This window comes from Sarcophilus harrisii, chromosome 5 (genome assembly GCF_902635505.1).
Source record: "Sarcophilus harrisii chromosome 5, mSarHar1.11, whole genome shotgun sequence".
NCBI classification, from domain to species: Eukaryota; Metazoa; Chordata; class Mammalia; order Dasyuromorphia; family Dasyuridae; genus Sarcophilus; species Sarcophilus harrisii.
This window is the reverse complement of record NC_045430.1, coordinates 83,037,212-83,056,287: the sequence shown is the minus strand read 5'-3', so window position 1 is coordinate 83,056,287 and position 19,076 is coordinate 83,037,212. Positions and strand designations below refer to the sequence as shown.

Sequence of the window (19,076 nt, the reverse complement as noted above, 5' to 3'; positions counted from 1 at the left end):
GATGAGGAGAAACTTGAGGCAGGGAGCCCAATTGTAAAAATCTACTCAAGATGTGATAAGGGGCTGAATTAGAGTGTCTTTGTGTATAGAGAGAAGGGTATAGATGAGAGACATTAGCACTACTAAGAAGGTAGAAATAACAAAATTTGGTAACTGATAATTTGGTATAATTTGGTAATGTAATATATGGAAATTGAATAAGAAATTGATGATGACAGTAAGGTTTTGTTTGAGCCTGGAAATGGGAAGGATGATGTTTATTTCCACAGGAAAAAAAAAGGAGTTGCTTTTAGGGAAAAAAATAAGTTTTGTTTGTGGTGTAATGAATTGGAGATGCCAAAGAGGCATCTTTGTGAGAAATGGACAATAGGCAGTTGATGATATGAAACTGGAGGTTGGAAGAGAGACTAGGGCTGGGCAGTTACATCTGGAAATCATCAGTATAGAGCTGATAATTGAATCCATGGGACTTGATGAGGGGGGAAAGAGGAGATGGGAGAGTTGGAGAGAGAGAGAAGGAGGAGGAGGAGGAGGAAGAAGAAGAGATTTAAGTCTTTGTAATATAATATAATATAATATAATATAAATTTAAAAAGACTTAAACAATTGGAGTTTTCTAAAACTGGAATGGAATGAGGTAATAGATTTCCTTTCACGGTTGGTCATATTTTTATTGATATTTTTGTTTTAACACATCATACAAGTCCCTTCTTCTAAATACTTTACTTCTAAATAAATTCACCAAAATGTTTATTTCCTGAAAATAAGATATCTAAATCTATTTATCTACCCACACACATACATATATATGTGATTGTGATTGATAAGGCTGTTATGAAACTTTACATTTAGGTAATTCCCTTTTGTTAAAAAGAAAGAGTGCTTGTATGGTTTGTATGTAAATACAAACATTATACTTTTTAAAAAATCTTTTTTTCTTCAGTTTTTAAATTGCCTTCCTTTTGGTAGTTGGAGCTGTTGTGCAGATTATGTTCTATGTGCTTCACTAACTGCATTACTTCATACAAATCTTTGCCCATTTCTTTAAATCCTTCATATTTCTTGCTCTTTATTATGTAATATTATTCAATGACATTCATATAAACATGATTTGCTCAGCCATCAAGCAATTTTTAGGTACATCATTTGTTTCCAGGTTTTTTTTTTTTTTGGTTTATTTTGCTCTTTCAAATAGCATTGGTATGAATATATGTTTATTTTTTCTTATTGTCAATAACCTCCTCAGGGCTTAAACCCTATAATAGTATCAGACTCCCTTTGGGGATTCTCTCTCAATTTCAAACTCAACACTGGCAAATTAAATTCCCAGATGATAGCTGACTATTCTTTTCTTCAGAATTCCAGGGATATTATTGAGAGGTCATGGCTTTTAATACTATCCCTCACAAGCCCCTGTCTAGGGTGTTCCCTAATGTAAATTAGCCAGACATCAATTAGTTCTTAACAAAAGGATTTTTACAAAAAAGTATAGCAAGGACAATAGCTACAAAAATATCTCCTCACACCAAGATGTATATCTCTTCTTACACAGATAGAAAGGCCTCATATAAGCTGAGGACTATTTGCCAATCTCCTATTCCTTCTACTCCAGCCTGTATCACTGTGTGGCTCAGGAAGTCTCTTTCCATCTACCTTTCTCCAGGGGAGAGCTTAGCCAATTATTTAATTAATTGAATTCTCATAAGGAAGGGTAGGAAGTTGGGGTTGGAATTGGGCTCTGCTCTCTTCAGAAAGAGAAGGCATCAGGCTACAATTATATCTATTTACTCTCTTAAATTTTATTTATCTGGTAATGTGATTAAGGTCAAATTTCTGATTGCCTTTTTTTCATTATTGGAGGAGAAGTGGAACCCCAAGCTCTATATCCAAGGCTTACCTCCTTCTTACCTAATATCAGTTCCACAATGAACACACATAGAAGATAACAAAGAAACCCATTGACTCAAATTGTATCAAAACAAACTATAGAAGGGATACACATGGGAAAGTGAAGGAACATTTCCATGGGATCAAGATAACTCAATTAAAGCAACAGAAAGTCCTAAGTCTCACCCCAGAGAAATTCCTTGAAGTTTCTGGTGGTGTAGCAATCTAGGGACAGGGATATGAAAGAGAATGTCAGCTCCTCTCCTATCTTTCTTATAGTTTTTAATTGAGATTTTTGTTTGGGTAGGTGACTAGGAGACTAACAAAAGAGAACTAAAGGGGATGGTTTCAAAGAAAGTGAAAAAGAGACATATGAGAAAAAGGGGGAAAGAATCCTTAAAAAGAGACTTTGCTTGCTATCCTGAGTGAACTGTTCTCAGAATTCAACTTTACTTTTTGTAGTAGTTAAATTAAAAGTGATTGGTTTTTTTTTCCATTCCTAAAAGGTGGTAATTAGATAATTTTATTATTGTTGTTGTTGTTATTATTATATTAATAGTAATAATAATTATAATTAATTATAATAATTATAATTAATAATAATTAAAAAAGATTTTTGTAGATAAGAGATATGAGCTACTGCTTATTAAAGAGGTTTCTCCAAATTGTTTAGTGAATTAACGCTGTTAACGGTCAGCTCTAAATTAATGGTTCAATCAATGAGAAAGATCGCAATTTTACTGATTAATGAGAAAACAGCCAAACATACCCCTGAATTGCCTTGGAACTCGGGATGATAAATATTAGCAAATTAAGCCTTCAAGTAGCAGTCTAAGTGAATGGGGATTCCACAAAACCTGCTACAAATGCTTCTAGGGTGTAACTTAGTGGCTGCAATGGCGTGCGCCACGAGCGTACAAAGGCTCTGTCTAAGCTGGTTAACAGTAGAGGCTTAAACGTGAGGAAAAACAGGCCAGGCACGGAAAGAAGCGGACTGCTCTATCGTCAACTCTTGTCTCTATGGTTTCGGCGTAGTCGCTTCCGCTTCCGTTGCTGATGCATTGTGGGGGTTGAAGTCTTCCCTTCGCTGGAAAACCCGTGGCGCTGCTGGATTGGAAACTTCCCTTCCCTGCGTGCATTGCGGCGGCGGAGGAGTAAGTCTGCGGAGGCCGGAGTGCGAGGGCCGGGCAAGCCGGTTCCTGTTGCATCAGCGGCTGCGCGGAGGCAGAATGCAGCTTTTCGTGAGCGACGGCGCCCCGGGGAACCTGCCTGTGCTGGCCGCGGCTGGGCGGGCGGGGGCCAGAGGCAAGCTGCTCATCAGCACCGTGGGCCCCGAAGGTACCGGGATGGGGCGCAGGATACCAGATTCTCTCCTTCTCCCCGCTTCCCCGGCTCCTTCTCTCCCCATGACGTCTCCTCCAGCCCCCCCCCTCCCCTCCCCCGTCTCCCTCAGGTTCTCTAGTCAACCCTGGCAGGACCCCCCCACGCGGTCTCCTCCCCGCCCCCATGTATTCCTTCTTTTGGGAGCCTCCTGCGGGCCACCGCTCACTGCTTCTCTAGGGCTGACGTTCGCCTGCGGCTTCTCTCCCGCGAACCGTCTCAGAAAAGGAAAAAAGTTCATTGGTGTTAAACACAAACTAACAAACCCAACGCCTCACTCTCGCTTCTCAGTCCCTGGCCGCCTCCTCAGGGCACAGCCCCTCCTTCCCCAGCCGCCCCGGGATGTGATCGGGAGGACCTGAATTCAGATCCTGCCTCTGACATTTCCTAGTTGGGTTCCTCCCTCTCCGCTACAGCGTCCTCATTTTTAAACTGAAGTCGCTGACTTGGAGAGGACTGGAAAGTATCTTCCAGCACCGACTTATTCAGTCCCACCTGATCTGTCCAGTCATTCCTCTCACTTGACTCCAGCCCTTGCTACTAGTCTAATAGGACTCTTCGTTTTTCTACAAAAGCTTATTAGTTCCACAAGCAGTACTTTTTAACTTTGCTGGGATCTGGGAGAAGTACAAAGTTTAGATAAGGCAAACTCCAACCCTTTTGGAATGGGCAAGGGAATAATATAATATATAATAACATATTACAATATAATACAATGTAATTTAATTAATACAATATATTACAAAATAATATATAATAATATATTACAATATAATACAATGTAATTTAATTAATACAATATATTGCAATATAATACAATGTAATTTAATTAATACAATATATTACAAAATAATATATAATAATATATTACAATATAATACAATGTAATTTAATTAATACAATATAATACAATGTAATTTAATTTAATACAATATAATATATTTCAAAATAATATATAATAATATATTACAATATAATACAATGTAATTTAATTAATATAGTATAATATATTGCAATATAATATATAATAATATAATACAATATAATATATAATAATATATTATAATACAATATAATATATTACAATATAATATATAATACTATATTACAATATAATACAATATAAATTAATACAATATAATATATAATGATATATTACAATACAATATAATTTAATTAATACAATATAACATTACAATATAATATATAATAATATATTACAATATATACACAAGGGAATAATAGATACAAAGAAAGAGCACCATAATAGAATATGAAAGGAGTTATAGCTATAACAGCTCCATACTTTGTGAGCTCTGAGGGTGAAGGTCATGAGTGTTCTGGAGGAATCGGAGAAGATTCATCTCAGTTTCCATTGGGTTTAAATGTTATTTAGAGTCAATCTGAAATCTATTCTTGGTCACTGCCAATCACCTTTCCCCACAGTAACCCTGTTTTGGGAATTCTCCGCTAAGATTGTTCTCTGGCCTTTTCCTTCCCCTTGGGTTTGTATGTTGTAGGTGAATTCATATTCAGTTCTCATTCCTGTCTGTTTATCAGAGCGTGTGGTCCCGTTCTTGACTCGGCCTAAACTTCCAGTCTTGAAACTAGACAGTGACCGCTACCTCTTTTCTACTAGTGCAATTTGCAGGTAAGTTTTGGTTGGAGGATATCGAAGAGGTCGCGGGGATGAGGGAGGAGAATGTGGGTGAAGATTAAGAAATAAAGTGTGTTATGCTTTAACATATTTAACATGTATTGGTCAACCTGCCATCTGGGGGAAGGGGTCGGGGGAAGGAGGGAAAAAGTTGGAACAAAAAGATTTGCAGCTGTCAATGCTGAAAATTTTCCTCTGCGTATATCTTGTAAATAAAAAGCTATAATAATAATTAAAAAAAAAAAGAAATAAAGTGTGATGGCTTCTCTTTTCTGGCTTTGTGTGCTATTATGGGAGGAAAGAGGATGAGTCCATCATTGGCATAAATAGATGGCACCATCCCTAAATTCATTCTCCATCTCTTTTTTTCCTTTAAAAAAATTTTGTATTTCATTTTTAATTACATGTAAAGATAGTTATCAACATTGATTTTTGTGAGATTTTTAATTCCAAACTTTTTCTCTCCCTCCTTTACCTTCACCTTCCCTAAGACAGCAAGCAATCTGATATAGATTATACATATACACTCATTTTTAACTTATTTCCTTATGAGTCACATTGGGAAAGAAAAACCAGAACAAAAAATAACCCATCTTTTTCTTTTCCCATAAGGTATTTCTTTTTGTTATCTGGTTGGGAACAAGATGACCTCACTAACCAGTGGCTGGAATGGGAGACAACAGAGCTCCAGGTAGGGGCTATGGCCTGACAGGTGAGGAGGGCTAAGAGCCATTTCCTAATAGTAATTCTATGTTTTTCTCCATCCTCCTTTAGCCTGCACTTTCTGTTGCCCTCTACAACTTGGTGGTCCAGGGAAAGAAGGGAGAGGATGTCCTCTCTCCAGTCCGAAGGGCATTGATCCACATTGATCACAGTCTGAGTCGACGAAGCTGCCCTTTCCTGGTTGGGGTGAGTTGGGGCTTGGAGGTACAGGGAGAAAGGAATTTTCCATGAAGAGCTAAGTTGTCAGACTTGTTGTTTCTCTTCCCAATAAAGGATTCAGAATCTTTGGCTGATATTGTTCTGTGGGGAGCACTGTACCCTTTACTCCAGGATCCAACTTACCTCCCTGGTGAGAACTGTACTTATTACTTAATTTTACAGCCTTTGAGAGCTAGGGCTCAGGGATTTGAATAGGTGGGAAGTAGGATATTGGAAAGCCTACTAAGGGTGGAGGATTCTAGGAGTGGATCTTCTTTCCTTATTCTGAGCTTCTGACTTCTTTTCCCTTTTCCTACCCAGATGAACTTGCTGCCTTGCAGACCTGGTTCCGGACCCTGAGTGTTCAGGAACCATGCCAGCAGGCAGTTGAATCTGTCCTGAAAAAGCAGGGGATCTTGGCTTTCCGGTCGTATCTGCAAAAACAACCACAGCCCAGTGTTCCCTTAGAAAGGCCTGTCAGTAATGAGCCTGAGGTATGAGGTGGGAAGAATAAAGACTTGTGGGGCTTCCCACATTTGATTGGGAAGCCTGTGGTATATGACAGTGATTAGAAGATAGACTCTGTTAATGTTACTTGTGGACATTTTTGATAGGAAAGAGGGAGGTTTCTGTACCCTGGCAACTGATTTTACTTGGTGGGGCATGGCTGGGGTTCCTTTCCACAGGAGGATGAGCTGCCTGCTCACACGCTTTCTGAGGAGGAGATTGTCATAGCGGTAACAATTTGGGAGCAAGGTTTGGAAGCTCTGCCTACACTTAGACCACGGCAGAATCCAGTGTGAGTTGGAACTTGTATTTCCTTTGTTCCTTCTACCTCATTGTCCAGGGACTTTTGGGGGATGACCACTTAATCCTGACTCCTTCCAAAAAGTAAAACAAAACAAACAAAAAAAAAAAAAACTGCACTGAGGCTTTTGTGATACCCAATATGTAGCTTTGCAAGGGAGGTAGAAAGCACCCACAGGAAAAAAAAAATACATTATTGTAAGTATTAATGTTTTAAAGCAATTTGATTATCTCAGTGCTTTGTCTTCTAACTGGGTCCTAACCCTCAGATCCCTTTGTCTTGAATCTAACCTTCCAAACTGCCAGGTTGTCACTCTGTCCTGTATTCCCTCCACCCCTTTTCATTAGATTACCAGTAGCTGGAGAAAGGAATGTGCTCATCACCAGCGCCCTTCCATATGTCAACAATGTCCCGCATCTTGGCAACATCATTGGTTGTGTCCTTAGTGCTGATGTCTTTGCCAGGTAGATCTGGATGTTGGGGAAAAGATTGGAGTGGGGAAGCTCCTGAGGGGCTCATAGGGGACTCCTGTGATATGAAGAGGAATTGCTGACGGGAGAAATTGCCTCTGAGGGAAAATCAAACGTCCTGGGGCTGGGAGAGGGGAAAGGGCTTCTTGAATGCCTGAGAGATTGGAAGGCAAAATCTGCTCTTCAGGAAGTAGGGCCTAGAAAAAAGCCTTAGTAAAAAGATGGAAAATGTGTTTATGATTATATTCCTGGTACCTAGAACCATTCCTTGTATGCAATTTTAAAAAATATCTTTTTATTGACAGAACATATGTATGGGTATTTTTTATCTTTGACCCTTGCAAACACTTCTGTTCCAAGTTTTCCCTTCCTTCCCTCCACCCCCTCCCCTAGATGGCAGGCAGTCTTATACATGTTAAACATGTTAAAGTATATCTTAAATACAATATAATACAATTGGTTTTTAATAAATGTGCTTTTTTGGGAGATTGGGGCCAAGACTGGTGTAGGCATATATTGTGCCTTTTGACTGTCCTGTTGCCCTCAAGGTATTCTCGACTACGCCAGTGGAATACATTGTATTTGTGTGGGACAGATGAGTATGGGACAGCAACAGAAACCAAAGCCATGGAGGAGGGTTTGACACCCCAACAGATCTGTGACAAGTACCACACCATCCACGCCAGCATCTACCGTTGGTTTAACATTTCTTTTGACTTCTTTGGTCGGACCACCACTCCCCTTCAGACCAAGTAGGCGCTTGTGGTAGGGGGATGGAGTGGGTGGGATCACTGAGAATATGAAATGATAACTGTTGAGGGGCTTGATGAACTGCTGGAAAAATGTTATTTATTTTTTCAAATACATTTTATCAATTTTATTAAATATGTAAAAATATTTTGAACACTTTTTTTTTTTGGCTGAGGGAGTTGGGATTAAGTGACTTGCCTAGACTCATACAGCTAGGAAGTGTTAAGTATCTGAGGTCGGATTTGAACTCGGGTCTTCCTGACTTTAGGGCTGGTGCTCTAACCACTGCACCATCTAGCTGCCCCTTGAACACTCCTTTTAAAAAAAATTTTTAAGTTCCTGATTCCCTTCCCCACCCCTGAGGGGCAAGCCCTGTGATAGCTTTCTATATGTGAAGTCATATGAAACATTTCCATAATAGCCATGTTGTAAAAGAAAGTATACATACATAAAACAATTTCAAAGAGTATAGCCTATACTTTTCCAGTGCAGGAATACTAATGTTAGGGAAGATGAAAAGAAAAGGAAAAAATGCATGACTTATTCTAGTAAGTTTTTCCTTATTGTTTCCCTTATCCTTCTTCCCTTTGTTCATAAAGTGTGGAAATTATGCTTTACTATCCCTCTTAAAATTCCTTGTCTTTAAGTTTCTGTATGTAGTTATATCTTAGATTGCATTAAAAAATAGATATTATCCCTAATTGCCTAGAGCTTTCTTTCTAATACATAAGCGTTCAGATCCCAAACTCTGCTTGTTATTAGTTTTGTGATCTTAGGCAAGTCACTGGGCCTCAAGTTTCCTCATCTGTAAAGTGGATTTGGGCTAAATGGTCTCTAAAGTTCCTTCTATGTCCAAATCTATGATCATGTATTAGACAAAATAATAATGTATTGTCAACAGAAATACAAACTTTAGAGTTTATTGAAGGAAAAGCTTTTCATCAAAGATTATGATGGTATTTTGAGGAGTGACCCAAAGGCTAATTGGAAAAAGTGAACAGCAATGAAGCCAAGTCCTTTCTGGGCCTTCTGGCTCTTTTTGTTTATTTAAGCACCAGCGCAATCTCTATGCTAATTTGGCCCATTTCCTCTTAATTTTTCCTGTGTGTCCCTTCTTCCTCTTGCACCCTGCTAGGATCACGCAAGACATCTTCCAGAGGCTGCTGTCGAGAGGCTTCTTGCTCAAGGACACAGTAGAGCAGCTTCGGTGTGAGCGGTGTGCTCGTTTCCTTGCTGACCGATTTGTGGAGGGCATATGCCCTTTCTGTGGTTATGAGGAGGCCCGTGGTGACCAGTGTGACAAATGTGGCAAGCTCATCAATGCCATTGAGCTAAAGGTGAGAAAGAATTCAAGACAGACATGGGGCTTCTTGTTCTCACTGAGCTCCTTGTCTGATAATGTTCCTTATTTTTACTCTCCAGCTAAGAGTTCAGAGCCTCCCCACTTCTCATCTCCACCTCAGTCTTGTTTTTGTTATCTACCAGCTGAACTTTGCACCCACCAAGACCTCTTGTCTTCCCTTTAAGTTTTGCTCTTCATGGGACTGTGTCCCTAATTTGCTTTACATATTCATGGTTTTCTCCCTGTCTTTTCTCTCCTTACAGAAGCCTCAGTGTAAGATCTGCCGGGAATCCCCTGTAGTGAAATCTTCCCAGCACTTGTTCCTGGATCTGCCCAAGGTAAATTCTCCCATCATTTTCCTGTTACATCATTGATTTGTACATTCTCTGTTCTCTTAGTATTGCATTCTTCTCCTTCAGCTGGAGAAACGCCTGGAAGAGTGGTTGGGGAGGACTCTAGCTAGCAGTGACTGGACACCCAATGCTCGATTCATCACACGTTCATGGCTCCGGGATGGGCTCAAACCACGATGTATAACTCGTGACCTCAAATGGGGTACCCCTGTGCCCTTAGAGGGGTTCCAGGACAAGGTCAGAAGTTTGGCAAAATTTCCTACTTCCCTCTCCAAATAAACTGGCTCTGAAGTCTTTGTGCCCTGGGATTGGCTTTGGCCCAGTAGGATTGAGTTTGTGGGAGATTATGTTGTTTTAGTAGGTGGATCCTGGGTTGATGAGTCTTGACTGTCAGTTACCATTTTTATCCTCTTGTTCTCTCTTCACTCATTCTGCTCCATCCTCCTCTTAACATATATCCCTTCTTCGAATTCTCCAGGTATTTTATGTTTGGTTTGATGCCACAATTGGCTATCTGTCCATCACAGCCAACTATACTGACCAATGGGAACGATGGTGGAAAAATCCAGATCAGGTAAGCTGTATTTGAGCTTACTGTTTTTGGGATGGGTGGAGGAAAATGTGTGAGTGAGTGAGTGTGTGTGTGTGTGTGTGTGTGTGTGTGTGTGTGTGTGTAGAGAGAAAGAGAGAGAGAATGAGAATGAGAATGTGTATGTTGTGAGGGGTGGTCTCTATTTTCCTGAATATCTGGTTTCATTGAGATTTCTCTCTTTATTCAAACTACCCAGGTAGAACTCTACCAGTTCATGGCCAAAGACAACGTCCCTTTCCACAGTGTTGTCTTTCCTTGCTCAGCCCTTGGAGCCGAAGACAACTATACCCTGGTCAGCCACCTCATTGCCACAGGTGCCCTGAGTGATGGGGTAGAGGGGTAGGAGCAAGAGTGGGATTTTGAAGAACAATGAGAGGATGAAGTCAGTGACCATGTCTATCTTGGTGATGTTTTTGGAGAGGGAGTTGAAATGAACTAGTAAGTTCTATGCCAAGGAGAAAAGAAATAAGAAATTCCAGAGAATTGAAGATGGACCAGGGGTAGGACACATAGGAGAACAAAGCTGCCCTTTTCCTAATGGAAAGGTCTACTCAGCAGCAGCGGGGTAGATTTTATCTGATCTACTTAGTGAAGAATTATCACTTTTCTTACCATGGCTATATAGAAATGTTTAAAAAATTTTTTTCAAATTATTTTTTGCTTTTAAAACTTAAAAATTTCCCCTAAACCACAGTTTAAAAATTAATTTGTCTTTTTTTGTTTACTGTCCTACCCCAAGCAAGTTTTTTTTTTTTTTTTTTAAATCTAGAAGAAATCCCACAATACTATTTACATACATATCTGAACATCTCTGTCTTTTTCCTTTCTAGCTGGAGATGTGGAGTGTTTTATTTTCATGCTTTTGTGTTCATCAGCTGTCTAGACTCTTTCAAGGTTGTTTTTCTCTGTAAACTTTGCTCTGTATCAATTTACTCAGAGGTCTTATGAGTTTGTTACCATTTTACCTTCAATGGTTGTTGATAACTTAGATTTCTTCCTTTGAAAACTTCTTGTTCATATCCTTTGATCATTTATCATTGGGGGTCTTAGATTTATAATTTTGCATGAGTTTCATACATATTTATGTGTATGTGTGTCTTGTAAATGAGACCTATAATTAGAAAAAATTGTTGCAGGGATTTTTTTCCTTTGTTACCTAGTTTTTTCCTAATTTTTGTTAGCTTTTGTTTGTGAAAAAACCTTTAGAATTTTATGTACAGTTAATCAGAATTGTACATTTTATTTTGTGTGACTGATCCTTTTCTCCCATTTGTTTAGTCATAGAACTTTTGCCCATTCATAGACTTCTTCCTTGTTCCTCTAATTTCATTAAGATTTGACTTTAATATCCAAGTCATGTATTCCTTTGAAAAATCTCTTGGCATATAATATGAGGTATGTCATATTGCTTTCCAGTTTTTCTAGTAGTTTTCATGAGTGAGTCCTTCTCCCAGCAACTGAGATCTTGGATTTGTCAAACACTATGCTATTATGTCTTTTCTTCTTACTTTTTGTACATAATTGTTCCTGTGATCAGCTTCTTTTTTGTTTCAATAAGTACCAGATCCTTTTAAATATTTACTACTTGATAGCATAGTTTGAGATCTGGTACTGATGAACTAATTTTCTTTGCACTGGTTTTCCCCCACTATTACTCTTGAGATTCTTATCTTTTTATTCCTCCATTTGAATTTTGTTATTTTTCTAGTTTCATAGACTGTTCTTTTAGGAATTTGGTACAGCACTGAAATAAAGTAAGTCAATATAGGTCATATTGCTGAGGAGAGCATTTGATTCCAAGTTGGAAGTGAGAACCTTTGAACAGGTTTCTCTTTAAGTCAAAGCTTTATTTCAACAATGAGGGAGGACCAAATAGCCTGGATAACTAATTGTCAATTAGGGTTGGGGGAAGAAAACTTTTATAATAAAAGTGTTGGCTCTTAGCCATGTTGCGAATACTAAGGCTGCTAAAAACAATCTTTTTCAGATTGTAGCTTAACTACTTGGTTACCTGGGTTCGAGGAATAGTTTACTGGGCAAGTGTTTCTTCTATAGGCCCAACAAGTCTAGTGATTTTAGAAAATGTTTTTGTTAGCAATTTTCATAGGTTAGTCCCCAGGGTTAGGATGGATCCTAACATGTCCTGTACAATACTGTCATTTTTGTCACATTTGCTCAACCAACCTATGAGCAATTCATGTCTCTCCAACTTTTTAGGTCTGACTTTATCTGCAAAGAGTGTTTTATATTTTGTAGTTAGATTCTTATAGTCCCTGGGTGAATCTCGGAAGACAAGATTTGTATATAATGTACATGAATTATGGATAATCAGTTAGATTTCCCTAATATGGGAGAGGGGGGAGAATGATATCTAGCATTATGGGAAATGGATGGAATTTTGCTAATGTGGGAATAATATGATTGGTGGATTCAAGGGGTGCTGAACATGTGTGGAAAAGAGGAAGGGAAAAATTCATCCTGATTTTCTCCTTTCTGTTTAGAATACCTGAACTATGAGGATGGGAAGTTCTCTAAGAGCCGAGGTGTGGGGGTGTTTGGGGACATGGCCCAAAACACGGGCATCCCTTCTGACATCTGGCGCTTCTACCTGCTCTATGTTCGCCCTGAAGGACAGGACAGTTCATTCTCCTGGACTGACTTAATGCTCAAGAATAATTCTGAATTGCTTAACAACCTGGGTAACTTTATCAACAGGTGAGATTTAATATGGGAAAATAATTGGGGGGAAGAGGTGACTGGGGGAAGAATTTTGTTCTGTGGCTTTCTTGTTTCCTGGCTGGTGGGAGAAAGGTATGGCAAGGGATATTTGACTTCCTTCTTTTGGAAAGGATTGGGGATTAAGAGGCTGAGGCCAAGTGAAGCAATTGAAAGAGCAGGCTGGGAATATATAGATTTGGGGGGTATTGTTAGAAAGTTATATGGGGTTAGAAGGTGGAGACAGAAGCCAAAGTGAAGGGAAATATCAATTACAGATTCTCTCACCTTTTAATGGACATAAAAATTAAAAATTGATTGAAAATACTTATGTAAAATAAATCCTCTTCTATTGGTTTTATGAAACTATAAACATCTTTACAAATATCTTATGCCACAGAGGAAAAAATATGCTAGAGAGAAGTTTTTTCTCAAGTTTTTAAGAATGGTGGCTATGAAAGAAAGGAGTGTGCTTCTGTCAGCTCTCATCACACTGTAGCAATTTTGGTACCTTGTGATCTTCTTCCCAGTCTTACTCCCGATTCTTTGCCTAGGCCATAGGAATGTCTCCCATGGATGAGAATCCTCTTAACTCCTAGGGTAGTTAACTAAGAAACTAGCAGTCTTGAATCAAAAACTAGTTCTGTCTCCCATTCTTTTTTCCCCTGTGTTTCTTTGATATCTGGTAGTAATCTTATATAGGTTATAATATCATCAGTTGATAATTCCAACTGTCCATAAAATTAGCACATAAGTCTACTTTTTCAATTATTTAAGTGATAAACTTTATAAAAACAAATAAAGTGACCACTGCATGTACATTGACTGCCCATTGTGTGGAGCCAAGGCTTAACACTGGGGGAGAAAGAAAGAAAAGTATAGTTTCTGCCTTGGGGAGCTGAATCTCCCATAGGAGGGGTGGGGAAAAACAGAAGAAACATTAAGACATAAACCTAGAGTATCTAATTAAAAGTGAATAATCTTTAAGATTCCATGATGCAGAACTTGTTTCAGTTACCAATGCTGAAGGAATGTGGGTTAATAGAAATGGGGATTTCAGGGCTGTGGAGTTTTTTGTTTGTTTGTTTGTTGGCTGAACCTTGGTGGGAAGGTCTGAACTCAACTTGTTTCCTTCCTTCCTCATTGCCCCAAAGAGCTGGGATGTTTGTATGCAAGTTTTTTGGGGGCTGTGTGCCTAAGATGACACTAACGCCAGATGACCAGCGATTACTTGCTCATATCACATTGGAGTTACATCAATATCACCAATTACTAGAGAAAGTTCGGTGAGTACTCTAATCACATCTTCCCTCCACAGATTATCTAGAATGGGAAAGCTTTTTTCCTCATTCCTCTAGGGTTAAACCTTCAGCTGTTTTGTATTATCTATTCCCTTGTAGGATTAGAGATGCCCTTCGCTGTATCCTTACTATCTCCCGACATGGCAACCAGTACATTCAAGTGAATGAGCCCTGGAAGCGGATCAAGGGCAATGAGGCTGATAGGTAAAATGTTTTCAGTGGATCTTCCCGTTCATAAGAGGCTGTAGATGCCTATAACACCAGACTAACATCTTCTCCACCCTCCCCAGGCTCCGTGCTGGCACAGTGACAGGTGTGGCAGTGAATATGGCTGCCTTGCTCTCCATCATGTTGCAGCCCTACATGCCTACAGTCAGCACAACTATCCAGACCCAGTTGCAGCTCCCACCTGCAGCCTGTGCTGTCTTGCCTACCAATTTCCCATGCTTTCTGCCTGCTGGGCACCAGATTGGTATAGTAGGTTGTCTTTCAGTCATACAAACCATTTCAGAAAGTCTCTATTTTCTTTGAAGTTTTGGCTTTTTTATCCTTCCTGCTCTCCCCTCCCTTCCCCTTCCCCCCCAGCTCTTATTTTAGGGATGAAGTTCCCAAGGTTTCCGATTCTCGTTCTTTTTTGCATTTAAGCTTGAGCTGTTTCACTCTACAATCTATTTTCACTGTCATCCTTTAAAAAATGGTGTTTATTAGATTTGCGTAAGTTTAATTTAATCTGGCTCCAGCCCTCTGTTTGTTATGTAAGAGATCCTTTATCATTGTATTATTGATAGGATTATTATATTATATATTATTTACATGTAGCCTTTATTGATAGGATTATGATGATATTATTCACACATAGTGCTGTCTCCTGACTTCTGCTTTTCTTCCTCCAAAGCCTGTTTATATATACTTTGGCCTCTGTGGTCTCTTAGGTTAGAATTCTGTATATCATCTTCTCTAAAAGGTATCAGTCTTTATTCCTTATCTGGGTTTTATTTCTTTTAAAACTCCTTCAAAGCTTCAAGGAGGGTAGGTAACAAAGTTGTCATTCCTTTGATGCACCAGGCTTAACCTTCTCTTTGCTCACAGGTCAGTCCCTTGTTTCAGAAGCTAGAAAATGACCAGATTGAAAGCCTGAAAAAGCGCTTTGGAGGGGGCCAGGTAAGAAAGAGGGAATGAAGCCATGCTCGTTTTCCTCTGCTAGTTATGTAGTCTTTGTCTTCACTTCCTACCATTCTATATCCAAGAAGCCCTCCTCTCCTTCTCTCACTGTTCTTTTCATCCTATTGGTACCTTACCTTCTCTTTTTCCTGTCTTAGCTAGAAGATTCCTTGGAGTTGAAGGTAATTATTTTCCCTCGAGCTGTTAAAAGGGATAATTGCAAGCATGTTTCTATGTGGGGAGGGATAATTTATGCATTGGGTAAAAACGATTCCTTTATTCTTCCTGAGGCTAAAGTTTCCAAGGCAGAAGCCCCCACAGAAATAGCAAATCCTGAGCAAATCAAGTTACTAACAGATGCAGTGACAAAACAGGTAGGCTCAGGGAAAAGGGGGGAGGGCCAATATTGGGACTATATCCACTCTCCCTCATCTTCTCTATAATCTCTCAGGGCAACATTGTCCGAGAGCTGAAGGCCCAGAAGGCAGACAAAGCCCAGGTGACTGCTGAGGTGGCTAAGCTGCTGGAGCTAAAGCAACAACTGGCACTGGCTGAAGGGAAACCTCTGGAAGCATCAAAGGGCAAGAAGAAGAAATGACAAAGAGAGCCTAGGATACCCTCAAAATGTGATTTGAGTAGAATTCATTTTAATGCACAGGTCAAATGTAATAAATATTATCTATATACATGGTATGGGGCCTTCCTTTGGGGCTGTAGGGCTGCTGATTGGCACTTGGGAGAGCAGAGGGAGGGAAGGCCTCCAAAGCCCAGCCATTCATGATTGGGGCAAGCTGACCATTCGGTCAATTAGGGCCTGGCGGGTCATGTCTACCTCCTGGGTCAATCGCTCGATCTCTCTCTTCAGGCGCTCATTTTCAGCAGCCAGACGGGCCACTTTCCGTTCATTCTCCTGTTCCTTTTCTTTCACGCTTTGCTTCCGATTTCTAGCTGGGGACTGCTCACTGTTCCTCCGCTTCCTCTTTCTTCCTCGTTCCCCCTGGTCCTCCTCTTCTTCCTGGGCCAGTGAGCTCTGGCTAGACTCAGGAGAGCAAGGGCTCTGGCCATTGTTTGTAATTCCCCCTGGCCCAGGCTCCTCAGCTAGCCACACCAGGGAGGCTGGGTCCAGAGTGGTAAAGGTTTTCAGTTCTTCCTACAAGAAAGCAAAAAGATGGTGTTACACAACCTTCTGTGCACCATAAAGAACCCATATCTTACATTGCAGTGCTTGGTAGCTGTGTCTAGGGCTACTCATCTTCCTCATCTGTAAAGTGGGAATAATAGGTATATTCCCTATCCCAGGGGTTTTAACAGGGAAATTGCTTTTGTCAGCTTTACCTGTTCTGTTTCAGGGGGTTGGACATATGTTCCTCCATTCTCTTCGGAGGACAGCACCTCTTGTAGGTCCTCATACCAGGCCTCTAGCTCCCAGCTAGATAGTGTCCCAAAGGAGAAGGGCAGTGATTCAGCTGCCATCTCTGCTTAGATCGGACTCTGGGGAAAGAGTGTTGCCAATGAGAATGCTTCACAAAATGAGCTGGAAAAATACTCATTCCTGGTAATACCTCAACTTTTATGCAGTACTTGATGGAACAAAAGGGTTTATGTAACACAGTAACTTGTCATTTATGCTACTCTTACCCTAATGGAAGCTGGGCCCCCAAATTCTAATCATGAGGAGATTTCCCAGATACTCCCACCCCTCCAATAAAAACTGGCAAGGTCATTAAAAAGAATAGTGAATCCGATAATTTATGAGTTACTGGACCAGGGGAAATGAGCCTTTTTTTTTTTTTTTTTTTTTTTTTTTTTTTTTTTTTTACCTGTTCTCAGGTATGGTGATGTATGAAGATAGACTTTCTTCTGGAACACTGTAGAGGGTAGAGAGAAAAAGAGATAAGCTGACTGGTTGGAAAGATTGTTTCTCTGTTTTTTCTCAGTCTGCAAGTTGGTCAATTAGAATCCAGACATCCTTTTTTTAAGGTGCATGTACTGTAGTGGTCAAGGAGCCCAGTTACCTTTATTTTTAGTTGCTGGCATTTGTCATCCTGATTGCATAATGGAAAAAGTCCCAGGCAAGCCATAGCCTTCTTAGCATCCAAATTAGAACACAATTAAGTGCTAGAGAAAGGACTTGACTGGCAGTTTGCTGATTTTGAGTCCCCTTGACAAGGCAGGGACAGCTGCAGCCCAGAGGTGGCAAGCAGCAGCAGCTTCAGGGATCCCAGGAGGCTGCAGATGCAATACCACCCCCGGTATTTCTCTGCCGGGCTGTCAATTCCTCATGGGACTCTCCTTGCCTTCCTGCATATAGGACTGGGCTTTCATCAGCAGTGAGGCCCCCGGCCAGAGGGCTCCATTGTCAGGAAGGGGGCTGGCCTGATGCAATGGTTACATCGGACTGCTTGGAAAGGGGCACAATAAGGGAGTGCAAGCAAAATCCAGTCTGCTGGAAGTATCACATTCTGAGTGCCCCAAACTGGAGAAATATTTGTGCTACATTAATAAAGCTCCCAGGCCAGGGTAAGAGGAAATCGCTCTTGGAGTTGTCATCTGAAAATTTTCTAAGCGTCCTTTATTTCTAAAATTCTCTCTTTGCTGAAACATGTTGAACGCAGGGCACAAATCAACAAAATAAACAGAGCTCAGATACCAGGCAGGAGAGAAGGGTGAGCTCAGCTGCAGCCCCAATCCTAAATTATCCAAAGCTTGGGCAACAGCTGAGGGGAGGGCTCTGGACACCTCTCCCTGTGATTGGCCGAATGGTGACATGCTCCCCTCGGAGGTCAGTCTCCTCCCCTCTGCAGACCAATCTCACCTCGCCGCCCAAAGAAGCACCCCGGTACCCAAAGAGAGCAGCATCCCGCAGCCTCACTTAGCCGGGTCCGACGGGAGGGAGGGCGGGGTCGTCCTTCCAAAGGAGGAAGAAGGGCATAAAACCTCTCCTATTTTGGACAAGATAATCCCACAGCTTTTTGGGGGAGGTTACGAGCTCTCCAGGACCCTGAATTTATTAGGAGCTTATGCTTTGTGGTTAGAAAAGACCCCGGAAGAGAAGTTCACGTTTTGGGGACGCAGCGCCCGGAGTAGGGGGTGGAATCCCTAATTTGGGGAGAGCAGTGACACGAAAGGGGAGAAAATAGGGACTGACACTCGCCTCTCTCCTCGGGTCCCGGCTCTGGTTCTGGCTTTGCCGCTGCCACCAGGTCATCTTCATCATCATCTATCCTTTGTCTGGTACTCAAGCGTCTGACCTCGGCTAGGCCTTCGGTCCAAGCTTTTTAAAGCGGTCCTACCCCCTTCCCTGAGGAAGGGCGGGATCTCAAGACTCAACCCAATAGGCGGGGGGCACGCCAGCTTCGGCCCCGCCCCGCCCCCTGGCCTCCACCACTCAGGAGCTCCGAGGGCCCTCCTCTCCAGCCCCCCCAGTGAGGGGATAGAAGTCGCGTTGTACCCGGAAGTGGCTTCGGGTCACGAGGCTTTGGGGAGATTGTGTGAGTCATACGAGTGCGCGCGCGCGCACGAGCTCGAACTGGGAGGATAAGAGGAATGAAGGGAGAGGGAGGAGGGGTGTGGGGCTGGGAGCGGGAGGGAGATGGAGTAAACGAGGAAAGGAGGGCGGAGATGATGCAATGTTTGGCAACCGGTGCCTTCGCGCGCGCACGCGCACGCGCACGGCCTGTGGAGAGCTGTAGGAGGCGGGAGCTGGAGAGGCCTGGAGCCGCGGGCTCCCAACTGCCAG

The 19,076-nt window shown here is 41.3% G+C and overlaps 2 protein-coding genes across 5 annotated transcripts; one reads left to right on the top strand and one right to left on the bottom strand.

Annotated features, from left to right (window-relative positions):
• Positions 1–3,012: 3,012 nt before the first annotated feature.
• Positions 3,013–16,028, top strand: MARS1 (methionyl-tRNA synthetase 1). 3 transcript variants are annotated; one of them, XM_003772280.4, is made up of 22 exons: positions 3,013–3,225; positions 4,828–4,918; positions 5,537–5,615; positions 5,699–5,833; positions 5,921–5,996; positions 6,167–6,339; positions 6,532–6,644; positions 7,001–7,117; positions 7,672–7,875; positions 9,009–9,210; positions 9,479–9,553; positions 9,635–9,805; positions 10,047–10,142; positions 10,357–10,474; positions 12,662–12,875; positions 14,030–14,161; positions 14,276–14,380; positions 14,467–14,653; positions 15,266–15,337; positions 15,496–15,519; positions 15,628–15,711; positions 15,789–16,028. In XM_003772280.4, exons 1-22 carry the CDS (start codon positions 3,117–3,119, stop codon positions 15,933–15,935), a joined length of 2,724 nt encoding a protein of 907 aa, XP_003772328.1. In that variant the 5' UTR covers positions 3,013–3,116; the 3' UTR covers positions 15,936–16,028. The 3 variants fall into 3 exon arrangements, with proteins under 3 accessions (XP_003772328.1, XP_012406996.1, XP_012406994.1); XM_012551542.3 differs by lacking the exon at positions 15,496–15,519; XM_012551540.3 differs by having other exon boundaries at positions 15,496–15,711.
• On the bottom strand, positions 15,965–18,734 carry DDIT3 (DNA damage inducible transcript 3). 2 transcript variants are annotated; one of them, XM_012551543.3, is made up of 4 exons: positions 18,486–18,734; positions 17,158–17,205; positions 16,673–16,828; positions 15,965–16,487 (listed from the first exon to the last, which is right to left on the bottom strand). In XM_012551543.3, the coding sequence occupies exons 3-4, from the start codon at positions 16,808–16,810 to the stop codon at positions 16,113–16,115; spliced, it is 513 nt and encodes a 170-aa protein (XP_012406997.1). In that variant the 5' UTR covers positions 16,811–16,828; positions 17,158–17,205; positions 18,486–18,734; the 3' UTR covers positions 15,965–16,112. The 2 variants fall into 2 exon arrangements, with proteins under 2 accessions (XP_012406997.1, XP_003772329.1); XM_003772281.4 differs by having other exon boundaries at positions 18,492–18,733.
• Between the last annotated feature and the right edge of the window lie 342 nt (positions 18,735–19,076).

What these genes read in the sequence shown, in the direction of transcription:
- MARS1 (XM_012551540.3), top strand. Translation starts at nt 3,117, where the DNA reads ATGCAGCTTTTCGTGAGCGACGGCGCCCCGGGGAACCTGCCTGTGCTG. An exon ending in ACCACTCCCCTTCAGACCAA is followed by an intron (nt 7,876 to 9,008) that starts GTAGGCGCTTGT and finishes GCACCCTGCTAG; the next exon opens with GATCACGCAAGACATCTTCC. An exon ending in TAGAGGGGTTCCAGGACAAG is followed by an intron (nt 9,806 to 10,046) that starts GTCAGAAGTTTG and finishes CGAATTCTCCAG; the next exon opens with GTATTTTATGTTTGGTTTGA.
- DDIT3 (XM_012551543.3), bottom strand. Translation starts at nt 16,810, where the DNA reads ATGGCAGCTGAATCACTGCCCTTCTCCTTTGGGACACTATCTAGCTGG. An exon ending in AACCCCCTGAAACAGAACAG is followed by an intron (nt 16,488 to 16,672) that starts GTAAAGCTGACA and finishes GCTTTCTTGTAG; the next exon opens with GAAGAACTGAAAACCTTTAC.